At 44.9% G+C, this 14,736-nt stretch overlaps 1 protein-coding gene across 1 annotated transcript in view; it reads left to right on the forward strand.

The window, feature by feature from the left end:
- The window catches only part of efnb3b (ephrin-B3b), an 86,378-nt gene extending 72,620 nt beyond the window's left edge, over window positions 1–13,758 (forward strand). The window contains exons 3-5 of the mRNA XM_023274831.3: window positions 763–855; window positions 3,576–3,638; window positions 9,267–13,758. Of these exons, the coding sequence (XP_023130599.1) occupies window positions 763–855; window positions 3,576–3,638; window positions 9,267–9,694 (584 nt within the window). The 3' untranslated portion in view covers window positions 9,695–13,758. The remainder of the gene's footprint in view (window positions 1–762; window positions 856–3,575; window positions 3,639–9,266) is intronic.
- Window positions 13,759–14,736: the final 978 nt, after the last annotated feature.

Consider the following 14,736-nt stretch of genomic DNA (forward strand, 5'->3'; position numbering starts at 1 on the left):
TGATTCTTGAGCAGGTTACGATGCTGATGTGAAGATTGACACTGTGCCTCGACTGTTTTCATTTGTTGCATTTCTTTTCCAGTGTAAGAAAAGCTTTTATTTCTTAGCTCTTAAATCCCCCATCGCCTGTATTAACACGTCAGTCCTTGAGTTTTAAATAAAAAAATCTCTTTAATTCTCTTAATTAAAACATAAGTAGTAATAGTAATGAGGTATTACCAGTTGGAGCTTTAACTCATCCAACACAGACTGTATTCTTACCAATCAAGTCCAGTTTCTCACTCAAATCACACAGCGATTTGTGTCTCTGGGGCTCCATTTTATTTCATATACGCTCTTGATTGGATTACCGTCCTTTTTTTCCATCAGCCAGTCTCTGCTTCTCTCGAGTGCCCCCCTCTCCTGTTCTTTCTCCAGCCCAAGCAGCAATTGCAGTTGACTGCAAGTGGTTGAGTCCATGCAGCTCAGCGGGGGTGTTAATGAATTCCAGCAGACTGCTCAATGAGGTCTTATTAAAGCGCTGCCGCCACGTAGTTTGACATTTCAGAGCTTCTGGTAGAGTTTTAAATCGCTGCCTCTGCAAATGTCATTCGCCGACTCTCTGGAACGGCTGACCATATGAATAGAGGATAGTGTTAGCTATAGATTGAGAGAGAGAGAGTGAATCTGTGGCTTGAACCGACGAGTGGGGGTGCTTCTGTGTGTCTGTACACCTCCCTCCTACTTGTCTAATTATGCAATTTTGTGTTTCCATCCCTCCAGCTACGTCAGATGGGACGCGTCAAGGCCTGGATAGCATGAGAGGCGGAGTGTGTGCCACGCAAGGCATGAAGGTGGTCCTGAAAGTGGGACAGAGTAAGTTTTCTCACCTTTCTTTCTCTGTTTTCTCTCACACAACAACAACAACTCAGGCAGCCACACATTAGCTCTCCCATATGCAGCCCATGTGTGGCGCACTTTCCTCCACTCGCTAGCACGTGCATTGTTATTCATGCATCACACACAATCAAATCACGGTATGATCTCGCATCTGTACCGAACAGAGCGGCACACATTCATTAGTGCACCTTATCTTGCATGCAGCTTCTTCCACTTTAAAGCCATCTTTCTAATCTTCCCATTTCTTACACACATATACAACGTCTGCGAACGCACACGTACCTTTCTTTGTGCGCATGTGTTCTCACTGAGCATATTAGGGCTCGTTAAGTGGTGAGAACAGTGGAGAAGTGTGGGATCAGTCAGCTCTAATGAGCCCTGTTGACTCCCTTCTCACTCTGCCTTTTAACTGCTACTGACTCACGCTGGACACACACACACACACACATCAAAGCTCACACACACACACACACACACACACACACACACACACACACACACTCCTGCCTGTGCATAGACATGAGGACATTAGCACACAGCATGGACGTGGACATGCAGCTGAGGTGTCCATGCAGGCAAACGAACACACACCTACACGCCAGAACACACACATTTCCCCCCACACAGCAGACCTGCCAGCTAAAGCATGATAACAAAATGACTCCATTCACTGTTAAAGCACACAGTCAGTGATTTTTAATGACTCGTGGCTGCACACGCTCCTAATTTGTTTGGAAAATATTCACAGGTAATGACCTTCACATGGAGGTTTTTCAGAAAAGCAGCAGAAAAAGGGCCAATTTAAGCATTTTCACTGACCTGCGCATTCCTACACATAATAGGCACCTGTCCTTCACATGACCCGCCTCACGTACACACACACACACACACACACACACACACACACACACACACACACACACACAAACCAACCAACCTATTTCTGTTTCTTTGATCTATGCTGTGTTATCAGGCCTTGTGTATTGTAGGTGCTCTTCAGCAAAGAGCCAAGTGGCGCTGTTGTGGCTCTATCAGCCCATAACATCAGCATAGTCAGCTTAGCTCCATAGAAATACCACCACATACACAAACACACATGCACGCACACACACACTTCATTTTCCCTGGCTCTTTCACCACATGGGCATTGGAAAAGCTACCTTTCTCTTACACACATTTTTTTTTTTTACATAAATCCAAAGAAGAAACATATAGACACACACTCAAACCTTACTATTTTCCATCTTTGTTTCCCGTTTCTTTGGTCTTTTTTATTTTCTGCTCTGTCCTTCCCCCCCCACCTCCTTTCTATTCCCTCTGCATTTGCCTTTTTTCTTTTCATTCAAACAACATTGCTTGCTTCCTTTACAAATTCCCTATTTCCCCGTCCTCATCACCTCCCTTTCACTTTGCATGCCAGCCATCTCTCCTCACAACGCTCCCTCTGAATCCCCCGCTCTGTTATTTTCACTCTTTTCCTCTGTCTTTCCATCTTATCTGCTATGTGGCTGAAAGGTCACGTCTGTGTTGTTTGTCGTCTAAATAAGCAGCGTGCCGCCTCATGGCGATCTCTGATGAGATATGGCTCTCTGCTCTGCTTCCAGGAACACACACTCGCAAAACACACACTTGCGCCCTCGGCCCACACACATACATTGACCTGTCCTCTCTTATTTTATTCTTTATCTGTCTTGCTTGCTCTCTCGATCTGTCACATGCACACACACACACACACACACACACACACACACACACATCCAGCCTGAACCTCCCTCTGGTCGCCCCTGCTGACCACACAGCAGTTCCTATTGATCTCCAGCCTGCACTGCCCCAACTTCTGTTTGGTCGACTGTCAAGAGGGAGCCGCCAGCCAATAGCCTTATACTTTTCTAAATGTCAGTATATATAGGTTGATGCCTGTGTGCTAACACACACACACACACACACACACACACGCACACAAACTAGTCTGTGCATGAGTGAAGTGTGTGTATTTGTGGGTTTACTGTACAGTTTCATCCAGAAGCACTCCATGGTCATATCTATTTTCTGCTCCCCTGCTGCTGCAATGACCAGTAACAGATTTTCTTTTTAAAATGTTGCATGAACTGCGGTGCTGAATTGTCACAGCCCAACTTAAAGCTATCCTTGCAGGCTACTGTAGGCCAGATGGCTCAGAAGCGAACCAAATTAGTATTTTCTGAACCCTCTCTTTCAGCTCTGAGGAGTAGCACTTATACAATTGCTGGATTTGTGCGAGTGTGTGCGTGTGTGCGCACCTGTGCGTGTGTATGCGTTTGCATGTGTCACATAAACGCACTTTAATGCCATCACCATTACTGAGGGCTTGCTAGACAGATGGCCTGATTTAGCGACTACAGATTACAAGCCGTTATGGCCTTGTGTAAATTCACTCAGGCCAAAACAACAAACGGCCTCTCTTTAGTTTCCCATTCAAACAAATGGAAAAGTGCTCATACGCTGCGCATCGGAGCCCAATCAATATGTGCTCTCCGATAATGGGAAGGGAAGGGAGGGAAGCTTTATTAAACCTCTGCTGTCTCTATTCCTCTCTCTGGCTGGCTCTCTCTTTGCTCATGTCACTTATTGGTTCCAATTCCAAGAGCTTGAGTTGTTGCAGAAGATGGAGGCTGCCTCGGTATTTCCGTAATTCCGTTCTTATTTTTCATCCCTAGGTCCATATGGACTGCCTCCAAAGAAGGAGCCACCAGCGGGACGCACCACCAGCAGAAACCCAGGTAAGCGGGAAACCAAATGGAGATAATCCACGGCAGATCCATCCACAAAATGGACGGAGGGAATGAGCAAAGACTGGTAGATAAAAAAGAAAAGCAGCGGGGAGAGGGAGGGAGGAGGCGACAGATGGAGAATGTGCAGCGGTGACATCTGCGGATCTCTCTGTTTAATTCCATATTTCTCTCTCTCTCCCCCTGCTCTCGATCCCTCTCCTCCTCATCTCTGCACCCGGCCCTCCCAGCTAAGTGCTGCAGGCGGGGAATGGATGGCTAATAGCTACCTTGGGAGAAGGACAAGAAAAAGAGAGGGATGAAGAAAGAGGCAGAAGGAGAAAGGAGGAGAGAGAGAGGGCAAGAGCGGCGGCGGCATTTCAGAGACTTATTATTGTCATTAGTTTGGGCGGCCTGGATTCTGTAGTTTAGTCGAGAGAGAGAAAGAAAGAAATGAGAATTACTGAAAGATGAGTGGAGAAGGAAGAAGCATTGGGGAGTGATGCAGCAGAGTGTGTAGAAGTGGGAGGCACATAAGGAGGAGAAAAAAACCAATAATTGAAAAGCAAAGAGGAGAGGGGAATAGAACAAGGAGATGTAAATGGAGAGAGGCTAGATTCATGCACCACCTCAAAGTTATTCAGTGGAGGAGAACAAACATGATTCACGCTCACTTGTGTTAATTCCTTTCCTTTTTTTTGGCGGTGGTGAATTTGTGTACTATGCCAAATGTGTGAATTGGGCCATTCGCACATTTTCCAAGCACTTGTCCATACCTCATATAGGTGAGAATTGCATGTGTGAAGTAAGCAACAATAGTATGCATCGTTTTAACTCGAATGAGAGAAATAACTCCTCCAACCAGAACGGTTTAATCACATATATAACAAGGGGTTTTACTCATTTTTGACTGTTCAGACAAGCACATATTAACACACACTTAACAACATATCCAAAATGACTGCTTTGACTCCTGACACAACAGTTAGGCAGAATTTCTAATCCTCATGTGAAATCATCCCAGCTAATAAGTGGAATACTGCTGGTTATGCACAGCTTCTCATTGTGTTTGTTTGTCTCATCTGATCCTCACTTGGGATGTAAACAAATAGAAATACATTATTGGGGTATGAAGAAGTAATGCTCTCTGAATATGTGAACAGCGTCTGAATTTTTCAGAGTTTTTTCTCTCTCCATCACCCAATTTGCGACAAACTCAACTCAGCCAAATCAAAGCATGCAAACAATCATATACTCGCTGCTAATTCACTCTGTACAGATGTCCACCGAGGATAGACATCCATAAATTAGTTTCAAATCAGAGAAAAAGGCTCCTGATGATTGTTATCCACATATCGTGACGACGAGCTGTCAGTATCCAAAGCAGCTCGATTTTCACGATGCAAATTGGCCAAAATGTACACTGAGATTCCACAGTCCTAAAGCATGGAGGTGTACATACATTAAGACATTCATCCTTTTTCACCAGAGCTGTTCAGCAGGGGAAAGCTGAGTTGCTCCAAAATACATTGAAATGCATAAAATAAACAAATACAGATAACGATACAAGTAGCAGCTTTGCATTACGCCCCTAATCTCCACCTCAGAAAGGACCAGTGGTTGGTGGGCTCTTGGGTATTTGGTGCCATTGATCATAACGATTCAGCGGGAAAGATACCATTTTTCAAAAGGTGAAATTGAAATGACAGGCATGATGTACGGAAGCCTGCTTCAACCACCTGACTCCTCATTAGAATGTATAAGGTTATCTGTACTATAGTATTATTATATATGGAAGCCCATTTCTGCCACTTGAAAAAAAAGTAGTATGCCATAATAATGTATGTGTAATAATATGTATAACAATGTAGTGTGAAGTGTCTCATAATTATTATGTCATAATTATTCAATTCAACTCAGTTTAGTTTTTTTTATAGATGCGGCACTAAGGGCACTTAACATAGTGAGGTGAAGACCTGAATTTGCATGTTGAACAGAAACCCATGTTTCCATTTTAGAAGAAGACACCTCCAGCAGAACTGGGTTCAAGGATGGTGGGCATCTGCCTCGACTGGTTTGGTTCGGAGGCAAAGGGGAGAAAGAAACAGCTAGAATTTAAAAAAAGAAAAACAAGACTTAATAGCACTGACATAATTTCATTATAATGAGATTTCTCAGTTATTTTCTAATTATGGCTTCAGTTTTCATAATAATGACTTAGAATATCGTCCCAAAACTCAGTGTCATTACTATTAGATTATAAGTCCTTATTTTGAACACTTTTGCGATAATTATGAAAAAAGTTCATATTTAATTTCATATTATTATTATTATTATTATAAAGCGTAGTCACGTCAAAGACATTGCATCTAATCATTATAAGATACAAAAATATAATTATGAAAAGTTTTTTTTAAATTATTATGACATACTACGTGACTTCAGTTTGTCGGACAGGGGCTTCCATAGGATAAAGAAATGCTGTCAGGATGAAAACATGATAATTTAGGACATTTAGCTTCACATTTAAATCTATATAAAAGTTAGCAGAATATACTTTGATTGTAATGCAACCAAATCTAAGTCACTGCAGTTGAATTGCGTGATTTCATGTGTGCAGCCATTGGTCAAGACAAGTACATGATTTGAATTTCATCTCCTATTATCAGTGCTCATGGCGCGTAAGACTGATGTTTTGTTAAGTGCAACTCCTTTGCACTTTATTTTGTATTTGTGCAACTACAAAAAAATGGGCATTGACTTTTCTAATATACTGCCTGTGCATCCCCTAATGTAAAAGAAGGTATTTATATAATGCCCTCACTTTCTCAGAAATTGCAGCAAAAAAAAATAATTAAAAAATCACAGAATAGAAACAGCAAGGGTGTCATTTCCTGGTGTGATTCCTGACAAGCCCTGTCTGTATCACCACCAAGTACACATGGGTAGGAAGAGACAAATTAATTCCAAAAAAAAATCCATGTTATGTGGGAAGCTGCAATGAGATGCCATAATGCATGAGTTTCTGCTGTGCCAGTAATTATGTAATTTTGTCACATCCTCTTGAATGTATTCATATGAAGGTTGTTGATGAAAACACGCATTGATTCACACTTTATTTTGACAAAATTTCAGGAATTTGCATACATGTGCAACAGCTTAGTGGAAGCATGTGTGCCTAGCATGATAAAACGGTCCCAAGAAATGTATTCAAAAATGAATGTGAGGCCAATTTCCTCTTTCTGAAACGTGAACTATACTCAAGAAATACAGTGGAGAAGAGAGGACAGCTGCCTCCGAAACAAGGATAAGACTGTGTCATCACCTTGACCCGTTCTTTCATTTCTGACCTGTGGCATGTTTCTCTGTGAGTTGAGATCCACTAATGACATGAAGTAGATAGAAGCAAAGGTGGAAATAAGGCCTCAAAGTCTGAACTTGTGCGATTAAAAAAAGGGGGAACATAGAATGGTAGGAAAAGAGCAAAATAGGGGGAGTGCTAGGTGGAGGAGGAGAGGTGAAGAATCAGGAAATAATAATGAGAGCCGGTGAAAGGCGGCCGTCATAATGGTGATGAGAATGAGAGATGTTGGTTTAATGGAGGGAGGAAGAAAGCTGGAGGAGGAGCAGGGAGAGTAATCGACGTCCGGCATTAGCGCTTAGCTCCCAGTCAGTCCAGCACAGCAGGGGGCCGAGCCGCGGGGGGGAGGATGAGGTGTGTTTTCTTACTAGGATGTGTACGTCCGTATCTTTGTGTGTGCGTCTGCATATGTGTTTGTGTTGCGAGGCGCCAAGCTCAAAGCAAGGCAGGTCATTACAGCTACAATAACCCGAAGATAGAGAGAACCACGGAGCAAGGGAGGGCGAGGAAACAGCGGAGACGCAGGAGAGAGACAGACAGGGAGAAAAGAAAAGGGATGTGTGCCAAGAATAATGATGGACCAATCCAAAGGCTCTATATAGCAGAGACTCGCATTACCGGCCTTAACCAGTTCGCAACTCACATTCACACGGTTCGGTGTCAGAGCCATCCCCACTGCCCTCATTCCATAAACATACACACAGGTGCACACACACACACACACACACACACACACACACACACGCACACACACACACACCTCACGACCATCATTCACCTGCTGAGTTCTGACCCGACCTCCTGCACAGAAAACCGAGGCTGTGAAGATCTTAGGTTTCAGGCAGACACGCAACAGACAGAGGGAGCAATCGGCTGACAAACAGATAGATAGCGTGACAGACAGTTTGATAAACAGACAGACAGATAAAAAGACAGGCAGGCAGGCAGGAAGGCCGGCAGTCAGGCGGAGTGTGTGGTCTGGCAGTAGAAGCAGAGCGGGAAGACTTGCTTCATGTGGCTGGCTGTAATACTAAGTAAATACAGTTGTTAAGGTTAGGGAAATAGAGTGTGTTACCTTGATACCCGCTGCGGCTTAAGCCAGACTGTCCACAAGAGTATATACTGTACAGTGCGCTCACATTCACTATGGACATTCCTCTCCATTTTATACGCACTGCTGTCCACTTCATCACATCAGTAAAGAGACCACATATAAGCTTCTGTGAGACTCGCTGCATACTTGCTGCATTCCACTGGGTTAAGCCTGAGCGGCCTCCTCTAGCTGAACTGAACCAACACTATTACTCATGTTATTGTGGTACAGAGCCATAAGGAATGGTATGTAAAAGCTCATGGAAACACAAGTTGTGAAATCAAGCTGTGTTATTGGTTGGGCGTGTTTGTTGTTGTTAATACGCATACATTATCCAGTACACAACAGGATTGAGGACACCCATGTGCAATATAGGGCTGCTCTGAACATGTAATTTTCGGGCCCAATTAATGACGAATATTCGACTCGGGGGGGTTGAAGCACATTTTCGATAACTTTGATCTTACTTCTCAGGATGTTCATCGTCAGAGTCCGACAGCATTAGCATAGCATTAGCGTGGATATCTCCGTCTTCGGCTTTTGTCTTCTGTTTACTAACACGGGCAAAGTGAAGCATGACTTCAGGGTTGGTAGGTCCGTGTGATACAGCGAGGGAGGGGGGATATTCGGATATTTGGGTCCAGCCTTAGTGCAATATCACTTAAATGTCAAATGATTCAAATTTGTACCACCTCTCAATAATTGTATTATTTCCAAGTTAACAAGTATTTCCTCTAATGACCAATCAAACAATACTTTGGAAAGAGTATATTAAAAATACAAGCACCTGAGTAGATGCTTGATACAACAAAAGTGAATATAACTGTAAGAGGAATATTCCAGCATGATAATGATTGAAAGCACACTGCCAAAATCACACAAAGGTTTCTAAAGAAAGAAAAAGTGACAATGGCTGGACAAGCATGTCTCCTAACCTGAATCCAATAGAACACCTTTGAGAAAAAATGGGGGAAAAAAAGCCATCTTTAAAGGATTGCAGGAGTATGTCTTTAGAAATTTGTTCAACACTGGTATGCTTCATTCTGAGGAGGAACGTGATACAACTGTGAATCATTTGACATTTAAGTGATTTTGCAAAGCGGTGTACTCACTTCTGTTGTATATGTTGAGAGCAGCTTGAGATCCTGTGGATACTGGAGTAAGATTGTTCTGTGGTTTGTTTCAGGTGGTGCAGGAAACTCCACCCAGCCTCGAGGACCCTTCGGAGATGATGGCAGAGGTGAGAACGGGCCTCTCCAGCCCTCCAACATCGCCCTCATCGCCGGCGCCGCTGGAGGTTCTGCCTTCCTCCTGCTGGTCACCGCCGTGATCTGCATCGTGTGCTACCGGCGGCGGCACGCGAAGCACTCGGACACCCACCACCCTCCGCTGTCGCTGTCCTCCCTCACCAGCCCCAAGCGGGGAGGCGGCGGGGGCATCACCAGCTCCAACAACAACGGCTCCGAGCCCAGCGACATCATCATCCCTCTGCGGACGTCGGACTCGGCCTACTGCCCGCACTACGAGAAGGTGAGCGGGGACTACGGACACCCCGTCTACATAGTCCAGGAGATGCCTCCTCAGAGCCCGGCCAACATCTACTACAAAGTATGAGACGGCCGCCGCTCCGGCCGACTGGACACACCCATCTCCCTCCACCCATTGCCAACCGATCCCCCTGCTCCAAATGAAGCCACAGCAAAGCTTGCCATCACAGCTCCAACCCTGACCCCCTCAATACTACCAGTATTGTCCCCTAGACCCCCACTCACCGCCCTGTGAGCCCACACCCTCGGGACACAGTCGTGTTTCTAGCTGAATAAACCACCCCACCCCATCCTCACACTACTGGGCCACTAAGTGTGTGTTAAGGGCAATGTCGTAACCGTACGTAGCCCTTCTTAACAAGGCCCTCACGAATGGGCAAGAGCCTCTGAGTGCCCCCTTCTTGTTAGCTCGGAGCTAAATGAGCCCAACTCGTGCTGAATTGAGAGTCATCCCCTAAACGCCAGCGTGCTTGTGCAGCACACGCTCTTTTCATAGGAGTACGGACCTGGCGTTGAGACTTGTGATGTTTTAAAAAAGTTAAAAAAGAGAAAGAACTACAACTTGTATTAAAAAAAAAAAAAGACGGAACCTACACTCCCGACCCCACTTAGCACCGGAGAACTCTGATCCGCAGAGGCCATACCTGCCTAGCCCACCACCCCGCCCCTCAGAGCACCATCAGCCAACCAGAGACCGGCCCCTGCCACTAACTCAACAACAGGATTCTAGTTTGTTTGTGTTCGTTTCTCCTGAGAAAACAGGGGCCTTGGACTCACCCAATCAGCACGTCCGAGCGGCGGTCACATGACCAAGCCTAGGCCTGAGGAGGTCTGACCAATCGGTGACACTCAGAATCTTGTATATTTTAATAATGTGTGTGTGTGTGTGTGTGTGAGTGTGCATACGACTTGGATAATAATTATGGCGCTGCTGCTCCACATTAGAGATGTGTGTGCAGTTAGTGTGCTTCACTACAGCAAGTTTGCATAAGCGTGCGTGAGGTTTAGTCTGTGTGCGTGCGTGTGTGTGTGCGTGCACGCTTTGTGTGTGAGTGATTGTGTGTGCGTTGTTTAGACTTGTCTTAAATACCAAAACACAAAATAGTGAGCGAATATCAAAAAAGTGAGATTTTTTATCGCTATCAACACTTATAGATTATATATATGAATATCCAGTAAATAATTTCTAGGTGTTTTTTTTCTGTTTTCTATTGTTTTATTATTTTTACCCACTCTGTTAAACTACACTTCTGTTGCTAGACATTTTTTATCTGCTGGTTTTTTTTTTTGTTTGTTTTTCACACCTTTAGAATGACCTTGTTTCCCTCCCGTTCCCTTTTCGTTGTATATTAATTTAATCCCTTTTTAAAAATTTTTTTTCCCGGCGAACAGAGGTTGTTTCTCTCTTCCTCTCTTCCCTCTCTCTCATTCACTCCCTCCTTCCCTCCCTCCTCCTCCCCCACCTCCCCTCCCCACTAGGGTCTCTGAACTCTGTGTATATTTTTATAGCTCCTTGTACTATGCCGTAGTTTTGAAGTTTAGACCTCGTTTGTGGAAGTGTTAAGGTAGAACCATCTATGAAAGTTCTTTTTTTTGTTTTGTTTTTTTCAAACGCTTTTTTCTCTTTTTTTTGAAACGCAGAAATGAAAAGAAGTTACGGGTGGGGGAGAGGTAGTGACGGTGGGGTAGGGGAGGCGAGGGGATGAAATGAAAAAAGAAGAATAAAGGAAAAAGGGCAAGAGAGAGTGCTGTCTGGGGAGGAGGAATAAAGCGGCGTCTGAATGCAGAACTTTAAAAAAAAACGGAGAGGGAGGGAGACGAAGGAAAGAAAAGACTGTGAAGGAATTGCACACTAAAGGAAAGAAGCTGAGGGGAGGGGAGGATGGGAGCGGCAGAAACGAGAGACGAAGGAAGGAAGGAAGGAAGGAAGGAAGGAAGGGAGGATGGAGAGAGAGCAGATGAAAGAGTGGCTGGCGAAGAGGAGAAACCCTCTTCTTTGACCGGAGCGTCTCCTGAACGGAGGTGATGGACCGACAGCCTAAACGGATTTCTGGAGGAGCTGAACTCTAACCACGGGACGGAGAGATTTCATCACACACTCTCTCACACGCATCTACTGTGACTCGGTCACACTTTACGTTAACGTGAGGTGGCACATTTCAGATTTGTTCCTCTTTTCCGCCAAAATTTGTGTTGAAACGCATCTCTGTGTATCTCACACACACACACACACACACACACACTCTCTTTTATTACGCACACGGTACGCTGCTAGCTACGGACACACACGAGAGAAATCCCCCTCAGCAGTCAGTACTTTCTCTCTGTTCGACACACACACACACTCTCCCACACATCTTAACACAAATTTCACACCTTTTAATGACTGTCACAAATGCCTACTGATTGCATTAAATGACATACATTCTCTCTCACTCTCGCTCCCGCAAACACACTCGCTGATTACTTTCATATGACTCTGTATTTCTGTGATTAAGACTAACCCAATGGACATGAGGGGATGAAAAGAGTGACTGTGTGCGACGTGTTTTCTCCTCTCTTTCCCATACTCCCACGCCCTCACACACACACACACACACACACACACAGACACACACATTCTCTCTCACAAACACACTAGTGCCCGGCACCTCAACCTCGGAGGGCAATAACACATCGCTGTGTTCAGAGGTGCAATATGTTCACATGTGCATACTAATAAAGCTGTTTTGTGTTGCTCAAACATGTTTATGGCTTATGTGTAAACTGGGTGGCAGTGGCGAGCTTCTACTTTTTTCCGACACACACACACACACACACACACACACACACACACACACACACACACAAAGCCTCCAGTGTTGTCGCCATGTTTTCTGTGTGAAGCCAGTGTTGAATCTGGACCTTACAACATTTCTCAGCTGTGTTTTGTATCTAACATCATATAATGAGGTATATTTCATACTAAAGTGTCACGACCGTCTGATATGACTTTGTTCAACACATGATGATGATGTTCAGATGTTCTTTTTCTGTTTGTTTTATGCCATGGAGGAGTTTTCGGATTGTATTTGACTGTATCAAAGTTGATTTTAAAGATGAAACCAGAGGAGAAACACCTCCAGTTCTTCTTTTTTTTTTTGTAACTACCAACTTGTGTTTTTATGTATGCTGTTAAAGTCTGTGTCTATTTAAACATGCTCAGAGTACCTAAAATATCCTCCAAGCCAAATGAAGTGTCTGTTACTCTCTCTTCAACAACTTCTGCGACCCTTTGGAGCACTCGAATCCAAAATGACAGTGTTGTTTGTTCAGAAATGGCCGCTGCTGCCGCCGCTGCGAGGGGGAGAGAACAAAACTTCTCTGACTTTTACGGCGTCGACTAAAAAGTCCCGTTTTCAGTCCGTTTTGCTCCCGCTTCCCCGTCCCCCTCCCTCTCAGCGGAATGTCAAGTATCTCTCGGACTCAGTTTTTATTTTATTTTTTCTCTTGTTTTGATTGTTTGATTTTCATGTCGATGTTATTTCAAAAGTTGTGTCTCTGGCTCTCACTGTTTGTGTTTGACTGGTCGACTCGACGTGTTGGCTTTTCTAAAAACCACGGACACGGCCACTGGTTGTCATGTTGAAAAGAGAAGGAAGAAAGTGCTGTTTCTATGGAACTGGAGAGAGAGAGAGAAAAAAAAGCAGCTACTGCCGAGCTCCCTCACCTCTCCGCTGGTGAAAGTGTGTGTGCGTGTGTGTGTGTGAGTGTGTGTGTGTGTGTGAGTGTGTGTGTGTGTGTGTGTGTAAACGTGTGTGAGTGTGTGTTTCTTTGTGCCAATAGCCGGCGATCGGAGGCCGCGGAGCGAAGGTGGCTCTCATATGTGACGTGTTGAGACTTTGTATTTGGGACACCTCTGTGTGAGAAGGGTTTTTTTGTGTCCTCTCCTCCTCTTCCTCCTCCTCCTCACCCCCTCCTCTTGTCTACTCATCACGGCGACCCCTGATCCTCCCTTTCTTCCCCATTTCCCTCCCCCACCGACCCTCCCCTCCAACACACCTCTAAAGAGAGGAAAAAACTAGTACATTCCTGGTTTGGAAAAAAAAAAGGTTGAATAAAAAAAAAACAAACAAAAATGTTTAAGCACCACTCTTTTGGTCCTGTTGTGTGATTCATTATTGTGCGAGGGTCTGCTGAGGTCTTTTGTTCCGCCTGTGTGTGTGAGAGAGAGAGAGAGAGTTCCTGAGGCCTGCTAACCCTGCCTTTAATAGAAGGTCTCTCCCCTTATCTCTGCTTTGGGCTTGTCTCAGCAGGGGCTCTTTCACTGCCTCTGCTAATAACACTGCCATTTCAGACACACACACACACACACACACACACACACACACACACACACACACACACACACACACACACACACACACACACACACACATAGCGGCTCTCCCACCGGTGTTATCAACAAGTTATCAAGCCCCAGCTTCGTTAGTGTTGAGTGTTGCTTGGCAACGTATTGACAGAGCTGATTTCATTCTCCGTCTCCCCCTCTTCACCCCTTTTCCTCCTCGATCCCCCCTCCCTCTCTCTCTCCCTCTAGCTTTGTGGCACAATTTCTATGGCAACTGTTAGCGTCTTTTGCTCCCTTCCAAAATCAGCTTCATCCGGTTGTGTATCTGTGTGTGTGTGTGTGTGTGTGTGTGTGTGTGTGTGTGTGTGTGTGTGTGTGTGTTTCAAGGCCCTTCCAGAGCTCGTTGTGCCACCAGGGTGGCCCGGGGTGAGATGACCAGGCCGCTGCCTTTGCCCTTTGATCTGTGATGTGTGAGAGTAGATTACAAGTCATCACACACACATATACACACACACACACACACATCCACTGACCCCACCTACGCGAACACTGCACACATGCAATCTCATGCACCGCCACACACCGCCATTGATCCGGGGAGACACTTGTCATTGCCTCTGCCATGACAACCTGTCACTGTAACTGAGGCCAAGTACAATGAAGGCTGGCAAACAGTAAACATCCATTCAGCAGCACCCCGCTAAGGCTCCTAATCTACCAAACACCTGCACTCGCTGTCACTACTTCCTTCTGAAGCAATCTTGTCATTTTCATCCCCT

The sequence above is a fragment of the Amphiprion ocellaris genome, chromosome 23, assembly GCF_022539595.1.
Source record: "Amphiprion ocellaris isolate individual 3 ecotype Okinawa chromosome 23, ASM2253959v1, whole genome shotgun sequence".
NCBI classification, from domain to species: domain Eukaryota; kingdom Metazoa; phylum Chordata; class Actinopteri; family Pomacentridae; genus Amphiprion; species Amphiprion ocellaris.